The sequence below is a fragment of the Populus nigra genome, chromosome 13 (genome assembly GCF_951802175.1).
Source record: "Populus nigra chromosome 13, ddPopNigr1.1, whole genome shotgun sequence".
Classification (NCBI taxonomy): Eukaryota; Viridiplantae; Streptophyta; class Magnoliopsida; order Malpighiales; family Salicaceae; genus Populus; species Populus nigra.
In genome coordinates this window covers 11,007,112-11,017,746 of record NC_084864.1, presented here as the reverse complement: position 1 = coordinate 11,017,746, position 10,635 = coordinate 11,007,112, and the positions used below count along the sequence as shown (strand labels likewise).

The 10,635-nt window shown below is 34.0% G+C and overlaps 2 protein-coding genes across 2 annotated transcripts; both read right to left on the bottom strand.

Moving 5' to 3' along the window:
* Window positions 1–451: 451 nt before the first annotated feature.
* On the bottom strand, window positions 452–1,557 carry LOC133670491 (uncharacterized). The gene is made up of 3 exons (XM_062090994.1): window positions 1,285–1,557; window positions 1,047–1,193; window positions 452–881 (listed from the first exon to the last, which is right to left on the bottom strand). Exons 1-3 carry the CDS (start codon window positions 1,555–1,557, stop codon window positions 567–569), a joined length of 735 nt encoding a protein of 244 aa, XP_061946978.1. The 3' UTR covers window positions 452–566.
* On the bottom strand, window positions 1,284–2,472 carry LOC133670493 (F-box/LRR-repeat protein At3g03360-like). The gene is made up of 2 exons (XM_062090995.1): window positions 2,366–2,472; window positions 1,284–2,228 (listed from the first exon to the last, which is right to left on the bottom strand). The coding sequence occupies exons 1-2, from the start codon at window positions 2,402–2,404 to the stop codon at window positions 1,572–1,574; spliced, it is 696 nt and encodes a 231-aa protein (XP_061946979.1). The 5' UTR covers window positions 2,405–2,472; the 3' UTR covers window positions 1,284–1,571.
* Window positions 2,473–10,635: the final 8,163 nt, after the last annotated feature.

Sequence of the window (10,635 nt, the reverse complement as noted above, 5' to 3'; positions counted from 1 at the left end):
TAATTTAGGATGCTTCTGTCTTAAGAGTGTGTAAAGTGAACATTGTACTTAATTCATGCACTGAAATCCCTAGAGCTTCTGATGATGGATATAGAGGAAGCCTATCAAGCCTTCACTGATATTATTATTTTTGTTTTTCCTACTATAAAATCCCAAGAGATATGTACCCGGACTTGTACCGGGTAACATATACCTAGAATCTTTGGAATATAGATTTGTGCACCCTTTTGCTTTCAAGCTTGAAGCTCAGTTGATTTTTCATGAGCCTGGCCATGAAGAACAGGCATAGTACAGCTTAATAAAATATTAACCTAAAGAGCATAATGGTTTCGGTCTCACTTTTGCTTCAAACATTTGCTTCACTCTAGCATTTGGTTTACACTAAATGTGACCCCCTCTCCCCCTAGTTTCTTGTGTATTGGAAAGAAGATTAAGTTTCTGATGGCAATTATTCCTTTGGGACTACTTCAAAACAAATAAGAGCAAAAGGCCCTCGGTTCCAAGTTTGTTGACACTCAGTAATTACTAAAAACCAAGAAAAAAAAGAGAAGAAAGTGAAAATGGCATCATAAGAATACAAGATGAACACCAGCAGGAGCATTTTCTTGAAGTGATTTTCTAACAACATCCTGTCGTGATTCATGCCAGGACTCATCTGGAGTAATATGACTCCATTCACCACCTCCGAGATAAAAACTAGCCAAGGGACTGATAACAACTTGATCAAGGGATGTTGCACTTTTCAGTATATGCGTTATAAACTCCATTTCAAACCAGTTACCATCAAATCCATTCATCCGAACCTTCTTAAGTCTGCTATATGTGCATCCACAGATATTTCGCATCCCTCTTTGATTTTTGTGGAATTCTTCACCGCTCAGCTATAGACAACAGAGACAACTCACAATAAGATTCACAATATTAGACAACATTGTACTCCAACTGCTTTGGCAAAATAAACTGTTGAAAGTAAGCTGATAACAAACAGTTCAAATAAAGTGTTTCTCCAGAATGTTTTAGATTTGACGGAATATATAGCAACTGACCGTGATATCAAGTTTCTCCAGAAGTGGACAAGCATTTAGATATGTCAATACCCACAACAGATCCTCTTCCTTACTTGCTTTGATATAAAATAGCTCTAGTTGCTTCAGATTTCTGAGCGAGTCCATGCTCTGTGGTAATCTTTTTTCCTGAATGAAAACAAAAGCAGATTAGAAAACAGATTCTCATTGTCATCATTGGAGGTTAGTTACACTTCGTGAATTCTAAATATTTACGTACCTTCCAAGGGTCCAGATGCAGGATTAGAGTCTGTAAAGTTGGAAATGTTGCACAGTGGGATAATGCATTCGGCATGTCTATCACATGAATTGAATTGAAATTAAAGTAGATCTTTACCAGACAAGGAGCAACAAATACAGTGATCTTCATGATGTCTCCACTATACTCAAAATCCGTGAGATTTACGGCTATTACCTTAACTGGTGATGGGTTGGAGCAATCAAGCAACACTAGATTTTGGAGTGAAGTACTGAAAACTTTTAAAAGGGACATATGTTTACAGCGTATCAACATTGACCTTGAAGAAGCAAACAGTTGGAGAAGAGGGATGCAAGAAATTCTTCTCCCAAAAATACGTCGTGCAGTTGTAAGGTTATTAGTTTGTTGAATCCGATAAAATCAGCAGGAGGTTTTAAAACACAAGTTCGTAGATGCAAGTGCTTTAATCTTGAATCACTAGGATGGGGAAGAAGCCAATCGGGAAATCTATAATATTCATCACCTAATAGACCATGATGATAATAGGAAAATAATGTCATGCCTGATAAGAAAAGTTCAAGCTCTTCAATTCCCAGTCCAATCACAGAACTAATCCATCGATTAATGTTAGAAGTGTCTCCAAGATGTTTCAAGAAATGCAGCTTGAAAGAAATTATTTTTGTGCCTTGGAAATTCTGCAAGAATCCATCGACACACCTTGCGAATTCAAGCTTAAATTCCTTATAATGTTTGCTATGTTTTGAACTGCAATCGGGCCTTTCATGATTGGTTCCAAAGATGCCGTCAACATCAAAATTTAGGTTGGTCCTCAGCGCCCAGAGGTGCTTCCATCTGTTGGATAGAGCACTGGTCTTAACCAAATCTTTCATGGGTAATTTTGATAAAATGATGGATAGAATGCGATCGGGGAGCTGGCTTATCCGATCCTCCTTGCTGGCTTCGACCTGATCAGAATTCATGAAAGAATGATAAATTAAATTACCAATCATTGTCTAAAACAGATGATCAAGAGAACCATAAACCCTTAAAACAGAAACTGTAGCCAAATAAAGAATACAAGGATAGCTATAGCTGGAGATACCTGGAACCGGGGTTTCATTAGTTTGCCCTGATGCTCCATTGATAGTCAAATAATAATAATAATAATAATAATAATAATAATAATGATAAGCCTACTCTAAAGCAAAAGGCCAGAGAAAGAGAAGAGACATAAATATTCTTCTTCTTACGAATGCGCTGCTATATATATATTGAAGGGAAAAACAAAACATTCTAGAAAATTTAACAAGGCAACTGTCTTGTGTCTGTGTCTGGTAGTTTAGGAAAATTTTGCTTTCCTTTTTAAATTAGGAGTGAAAATGTAGAAAATTATATTATATAAAAGTGATCTCTCAAATCCCGTGAGGAAATAAAGTCTTAAAGTTTAGCCTTAATCCTTAGGAACTTGTCTACGATTTCGTTGTTTGTATGAATAGTTTGACTGACCATCCTCCCTGTCCTTCACTACGGGGAGGTAGGGATGATAACTACATCTACGTAGACATTTACAAGTTGCTTGTTGGCCGTACACGCCACCGCAATCTCGGAAAACTAAAGCTAAGCATGAAGGCACTCATTAAACTCAGTTTCTAGTACGAACACGACAAGTAGAATCCCTGTCATGATTTCAACACATTAGCAAGATACATTCCATCATTGCAAACACTTGCAAAGCTAGCAAGAAAATTGCTTTCGAATGCAGAATCTATCACATATATATTAGATTTAGTTGGTGGCCGACTAATTATATTTTATAAACTAATAAAATTAATTAAAGCTAAATCTGAGGCTACATATATATATTAACAAAACATAAACATTGCATATCCAAGTAAAGAATACAAGGATAACTATAGCTAGAGATACCTGGAAGCCGGGTTTCTTTAGTTTGCCCTGATACTCCATTGATAGTCAAATAACCATAATAATAATAACAACAATAAGCCAGAGAAAGAGGAGAGAAATAAATATTCTTCTTCTTACGACTGCTGCTATATATATATATATTGAAAGGGAAAACAAAACATTCTAGGAAATTTAACAAGGCAGCTGTCCTGTGTCTGGTAGTATAGGAAAATTTTTCTTTCCTTTTTAAATCAGGAGTGACAATGTAGGAAATTATAGACTTTGCTTGCATGTATCTGTACTTTCACTCATCATCTGCAACAGCTTCCAATGCTGAAAAATATTGCTCTGTTGCACCCATGGCAGCTTCAACATGACGTTGGTTTCTATTATTAAAGCCTTTCCTTGCCTGTGCAAACTTCACTATGTGCTAAGACATGCATATTATCCTTATCAAGACGCCCGGATGGCTTATATTCAAAAGCGGATTGAATCTTTAGAGGACTTGAGTGAGGCTAGAGAGTTGACAGAGGCGGAAGAGCTCATCTTCTTCGTACTCTCAGCGATGGAATATAAATAGGCGTATGGAAAGTGTGTTGAGGCAGAAGGCTCGGGTTAATTGGTGCAGACTTAAGACAATAACACAAGCTTTTCCTACATCACTGCAAGTACAAGAGGGGCCCGAAGTTTCGTAACCGGTGAATTAATGTTTGTAAGTTGTAACACTAGTTTTAATTATTTACTAGTGAGGTGGACACGCTGCATCATTACATCGTGGAACAACTTTTTAATTCTATAACAATTATAAATAAAAAAATTAAAAGTATTGGGTCTTACTATAATATTAGATTCCAAAGCTTTTACAACATCAAATCCAATAACAATATTTATAATATAAATAATAATATTTAATTTATTTGTCTAAATTCTTATATTTTTTAATCTTTTAAAAAAATTGTTTTTTCTTCAATAGTAATAACAATATTTTCTAAAATTTATTAATGATAACAATAACAATAACAATTTTTAATTTTACCCTTCAAATCAAATTTAATGTTGTTTTTCAATATTGATAATAATTTTTTTAAATTTTATTAATTATTTTATAAATAATATTAATTATAATACAAATAATAATATTTTTAATATTAATACTATTGATTATAATAAAAAAAAATAATATTTTTATATATTAATACTTTTAATTATAATAAAAATAACAATATTTAATTATAACACAAATAATAAATTTAGAAACCTAAGAAACAAAACCTTGGTCCTGAAGCTGACCCAAGAGAATTGAGAATTGAGTGAGGAGGTAGGACCCATGCGAAATGGGTTTCGACGCATGAACCAATAACCTTGGGTCCTGATGCATGACTCATCACCCTTGGGTCCTGATGCTAGACCCAAGAGAATTAGATCGTGAAATGGGTCCTAACGCAGGACCCATTAATCTTGGGTCCTGATGCATGCATCATTACCCTTGGGTCCTGACGCAGAATCAAAATTGGATCCGGACTCAGGACTCATTAGTCTTGGGTCCTACGCAGGGCCCAAGAGAATAGGGTCCTATCGCCGGACCCAAGCGAGTTAGGTCCTGACGCAGTACCCATTAGCCTTAGGTCCTAACACAAGACCCTATAGAATTAGATACAGACCTAGTGCTTTTGGGTCCCCAAACTTATTAGGTTCTGTTGTGCAGCCGGACTCAAATCTAGTTTGGGTCCTATCTACATTAGGGCCCAACTCTAATTGGTCCTGCTCAGGAAGAACCCAATACATAATTTATTTATGTATTTAATAATACATATAATTTAAAACTATTAAATAAAAAATTTAAAGACAATAAAACATTGATAAAACTTTGAATCTCATATACTAATGCTGTAAAATTAAAATATCTTCTATTACCCAAAATAATATTATATTATGATATTTATAAGTTATTTTTTAGTGGATTTTATTGTTCAAAAATTCTCTTATATAATACAAATATATAAAGTAATGATGTGAATAAAAAATTTATTGAGAGCTCCATCAACTTTAACATGATAATATTAGAGGGAAAAATTAAAAATTTAAAAAAAAATTTCAAAGAATTTTTGAAATGCAAAAACAAACATGCCTTAATAAGATTCAACACAACCTCAAATGAAAAAAATTATGATCACCCAACTTTTAAACAATATAAAAAAACTACCATCAATTTATTTCCTCTTTACTATATGGAAAAAAATTACATGAGAAAAAAGAAAAAAAATTAAAAGCATTGAGTCATGCTAAGGGCAGGACCCAACTTAATATATTCTCCTTGGGTGTGGCTGCGCAACCAGACTCGGGAGCATTGGTTCATAATACAGGACCCATTATCCTTGAGTCTTGACATGGACCTATTATCCTTGGGTCCTAACACAGGACTCATTAGACTTGGATCCTGACATGGAACTCTTTACCCTGGGGTCCTGATGCTAGACCCAAGACAATCGGGTCCTGACGCCGGACCCAATTGAAAGTGTCCTGCATCAGGATCCATTTAAAGGGTAAAAATATAAATTATTGTTCATATGATTATTATTATCATTAATAAATTTGAAATAAAATATTATTACTATCAAAGAAAAACCATATAGTTGATTTGAAGTATAAAATTAAAAATTTTTATGATTATTAGTATTTGTGCTATAAATATTATTATTTTATTAAAATTGAAGGTATTAATATTAAAAATAATATTATTTGTGCAAAAAATATTATTATTTTATTATAATTGAAGGTATTAATAGTAAAAATAGTATTATTTTTGCTATAAATATTATTATTTTTATTATAATTCTCTTAGGTGATGACGAAGGAATATAAAAAAAATTCTCATCTATTTATTTCCTCTTTACCATATGAAAAAGAAAAAAAAATTACACTCTTGTATCGTGCTGAAAGTAGGACCCAACTCTAATAGGTCTAACAGGACCCAACGCTATTGGGTCCTAATGTTAGCAAGACCCGATGAAATTAGGTCCTGCTGCAACTACCTAGCAACCCTTTAGACCATAGGCGTGCGGTTTTGCAGATCTGCTCGCCTGGGTCTGCAGCCTTGCGTGCAGGTCTGACCCCAACACCCAGGGCATGGCAGCCTCAGTGCCATATATTTGCAACCTGAGGCCCAACCCCCTACAACCATTGGAACTCTATATGGCTGGGCATGGCAGCCCCAGTACCAGGTGTCTGCAGCCTGGGGCCTGCCGCCCCACTAAAATTTACACTGACTGTTTTCTCCCAAACCATCTCTTCAATGCCAATTGCATCCTAATAAAAAGACAACCTCATCCTCCCCTTGCAATCATTGCAACTCTCTGTGGTAAGGGAAGTTTTATCATTACACTGCTTCAATCCACAGTACCATGAATTTTAATGAACATAACTTTACTAACAACGTTCCAATCTACAGTGTAATGAGTCTTGATGAATAGAACTTCCTTCATATGATTTAGCTTTATATATAATAATTATTATTATTTTAGAAATAGGATCGACTTTACAAATATATTCTCAAAGTGATTATACACTAACAAAATTAATTAAAGCTAAATCACAGGATGGATATATATATCTATATTAACAAAACACATACGTTACGGAAAAAACATCGTAGATCTAGATGCAAAAACACTATTTATTATAATAGAAAAATTATTTTTTTCATTGGGAAAAAAAACCAAATACTTATGAGTTGGAGGTAGTTTAGTCTTCTTACATGGCTCATTAGTCATTTTAGATTTGATCGGAGATATATGTGACTTTTTTAAAAAAAAATTAATAGTAAAATGATGTTTTTAGTCTTTGAGTAAAAAAAAATTAATATTATTGACCAATGTAATTTAAGTTTTAATTTTTTCAAATATAGTAAAAAGATAACATTAGCCTTGATATCAAGAAAAAATAAGTCATTGGTTCAGGGGTGTTTTAGTCTTTACACACATGTTTTTTTTTTTTTTTGTTAATCTTAGGTTTATGAGATGGAATTATGAAGACCAATAGTTTGGGTGAGGGATTTTCTACAGCTATCAAGGATAATCTCAGGTACAAGGTGGGTAACGGTAGAAGTATACTCTTTTGGAGGGATTGTTGGCTCTCGAATAAGCTCTCCGGGTGGTCAGATTATGGAAATGGATGAGCGGCGCGAAGGAGTTTGGCGTTGGAATATAACTTGGCGTCGTGAGCTTTTTCAATATGAATCAGCTATGCTGGCATCTCTTCTGTAGCTTCTAAGCGTGGTTCAACTAAATGAGGCAACTGTGCATAAGTGGGTTTGGAGTTACAGTACTTCGAATGGGAGCTATACTGTGAAGTCAGGTAAAAATTTGATTGACAGCCATGTTTGTGTTGGCAGCAGCGAGTATGTCTCAAATGTATGGCTCAAGATGGCTCCCCCAAAAATTCAGATTTTCATGTGGCTTGCAGTCCAAAGGAAAATCAGCACTGGTTTATTTCTCTTTACTGGCGGGTTGATGTCTTTACTGGCGGGTTTATCCTTTCTGCAAAACCCACCAGGAATCTTCAGATCATCTTCTGGTCCAATGTATTCACACTTGGAAAATGTGGTCTCGTTTTCTATCTTGGTGGAGTGTCAAATGGATTATGCCGCAGTCACTAGATCAGTTCATTTATTAATAGCCTTCTCTTGTCAAAGGAAAATTTCATAGGAAGTTTTGGATCAATCTGACTTATGATATAGCTTGGGGTATATGGTTAGTGATCGGTTATTGGAACCATCAAACTATAATTCTGATTTAACTATAAAAAACAAAATGAATTTGTAGTATGATCGTGAAAACTAGGTCGAACCTAAGAGAAATTTTGTTTAATCTGCCTACAATATACTAAAATGAGAAAGAATGAAGGATTTGAATGAGAAATTCAAGAAACAATAATTCTGAAAGTAATAAATTGATATGTCGTTAAATCAGTTTAAGGATCCACACATCCATTCCTATAAATATGCTGATCATCGAAATAAAATAAATATTCTTTCACGTCAAGCAAATAAATTTGATATCCGTTAAAACTAAGAAAAATCAATGAGATTATGAATATATTAATTAGGAAAAGCTCTCTAATAAATTTCTTACCATCAAGCAAATGTAATATTGAAAACAATTTTCATTTACTCGGTAGCAATCTATGAATAAAATTTGTGCATTTATTCTAAGCAAACGTTCAAAAGCTTGACAATTTAACTTAGTTTATTCTTCCCTAACAAATAAAGATAAGAGTTACAACAATCAAATTAATTCTTTTGCTTCTTACTCTAGTCCCTAACAACAATTACGGATTGAAAGAAACTACAAAGCATACATGTCATCTCAAAACAATTCAATAAACTTGAATACCAATCAATAACATAATTCTGAACAAGAAAAAATAAATACTTGAACCTAAATGAATTACAATGATAACGTTACTTCTCACAACATGCTAATAGAGATGGTGTGTATCCCTCTTGAATTGAGAGTTTAGTTCATAGTTGCTGGAAAATTGACAAAAGCAAAGAAGGAAGGAATATTTTTTGGATCTTGTTTCAGCTGTGTTCTACTCTCTTTATCCTCCTTCTTTGCTGCCAAAATCCTCAGGATTCTTAGGCTAATTAGGATTCTTCATGATGCTAAATTCGTTCTTTTTTATGTGGTCTTTAAGGTTGGATAAATCTCTTAGAATTTGTGTTGAAAAACTAATTATACTGTATATTGTTATCACAATTCCGTTATAATACCAACTTTATTGCAATTTAAACTTTGATTTTGACTTGGTTTCTTGTAATATCCTACCATCCCAACTATATTATTTCATTCATGACATGTTAAAGGATTGATTTGCACCTTTCTTGAGTTCAAAGGCCCACTGTTCTTATGTCAGACTTTCAGTTGTATTGGGATATATGGCATTGTTAGTTTTCCAATCAGATCAGGAGATCCATTTCGACCAACCAGATTGCGTTTGAATTCTATCATTTAAAAAGACTTTATCTGACTTTGAGTCCTTCATGAAAGTTGTAGTCCTGGATGTGTAGATGAATTTGGGTTTTAAATCGCCTGATTTCGATATTGGAAGTTTAAGATATTCTCGTTTGAATATTTAGTGTAAAAGCAGAGAATCCTGCTACGAGAAAAATTATGACCTGATTTTGCAGGTCTGATTCGAGGTCCAAATGAAATCGGATTTTTGCCCATAATACTTTCCTGGAAATCTTGACATGTGTACTTCAACTTAGATTAAGCCCACATTCTTATTTTAGAACTCTAACTTGTCAAAAATCATGTCACAAGAAATTAGATCTGAAACGTAAAATACAGAATTTCTTATCTTTTAGTAATTAATTGATGAAATCTCTTCTACATGTCAAACTCATAAAAATAATTTTCAATCAACTCAAATAATTTCAAAATACCTTTAAAAAAACATAGTATAAAAAGAATAAGCAAATATATATTTTTTGCACTTATCAGTTTGCTATAAATGACTCGGTGTTTGATGGCCGAACTCCTATCTGGGATAGGATTTCTTATCTCATTTTGCATCAATTGGTTTTGTGGTTTCGGTCAAAGAATGAAGAATTTCCTTACACGGGGCTTGACTTAGTTCGAAATGCCGAGGGTATTTTACTTTGGACTAACAATGCAATGGGGAGGGCTCCATAGCTTATGACTCATTAATTTCTTGGTACTTGACCGTGGAGGTGACGACTTCTGGGTTGTTACTGCATCTGTTTCTGGATCATTCATAGTCTGAGTTTATGGGGATCTCATGTTATATACACTGCTTCTCAAGACTGCTGATTTCATGTTATATACAGTTTGTTATAGAAGTAAGAGCAACTTTCACTCTCTTTGTTGTACTTTTATGTTTTCTTTTTTATTAATTTGTACTTTTTTCTTTTGCAGTTTAATTAAATCCTCGATCATTATCCAAAAAAAACTAGAATACAACCACTGCACTATACTTTCACTCCTAGTCTGCAATAGCTTCCGATCTTGAAAAAAACAGCTTCCCATCCTATAAAAAATTGTTTTGTTGCACCCATAGCAGTTACAATATGACGATGGTTTCTATTCTTAAAGCCCTTCCTTGCCTGTGGAAACTTCACCATGAGCCAAGAAAGACAATCTTCCTAGTATCAAATCCTCCAATGCCCCCCTGGATTTGACCCTAGGTTTAACTAGAAAACAAATTGGGGTCCAGAGAAGGTTAATAACCCAAAGAGCCAAGAAAGATTGCAAGAAACTTTCGAGATGGTGCGAAACTTGCAGAGGAACGAGCCCCAGTTCCAGGACAATTGAAAACTGTTTACTGGTTAGGAGCTTTTTCGTAACAATCTTGTCACCTCTCAAGTACTGGTTATTAAATATAAAATAAAGGAAGATTAAATTTTACAATTTCGATTTGACACAAAAAAAAATGTATATTTTTAAG

Coding starts and splice junctions, on each gene's coding strand:
- LOC133670491 (XM_062090994.1), bottom strand. CDS start 1,557: ATGTCCCTTTTAAAAGTTTTCAGTACTTCACTCCAAAATCTAGTGTTG. Junction 1,194..1,284: donor TGCATCTGGACCCTTGGAAG/GTACGTAAATAT, acceptor GTTTTCATTCAG/GAAAAAAGATTACCACAGAG. Junction 882..1,046: donor TGGAGAAACTTGATATCACG/GTCAGTTGCTAT, acceptor TGTTGTCTATAG/CTGAGCGGTGAAGAATTCCA.
- LOC133670493 (XM_062090995.1), bottom strand. CDS start 2,404: ATGGAGCATCAGGGCAAACTAATGAAACCCCGGTTCCAG. Junction 2,229..2,365: donor TAATGAAACCCCGGTTCCAG/GTATCTCCAGCT, acceptor AATTCTGATCAG/GTCGAAGCCAGCAAGGAGGA.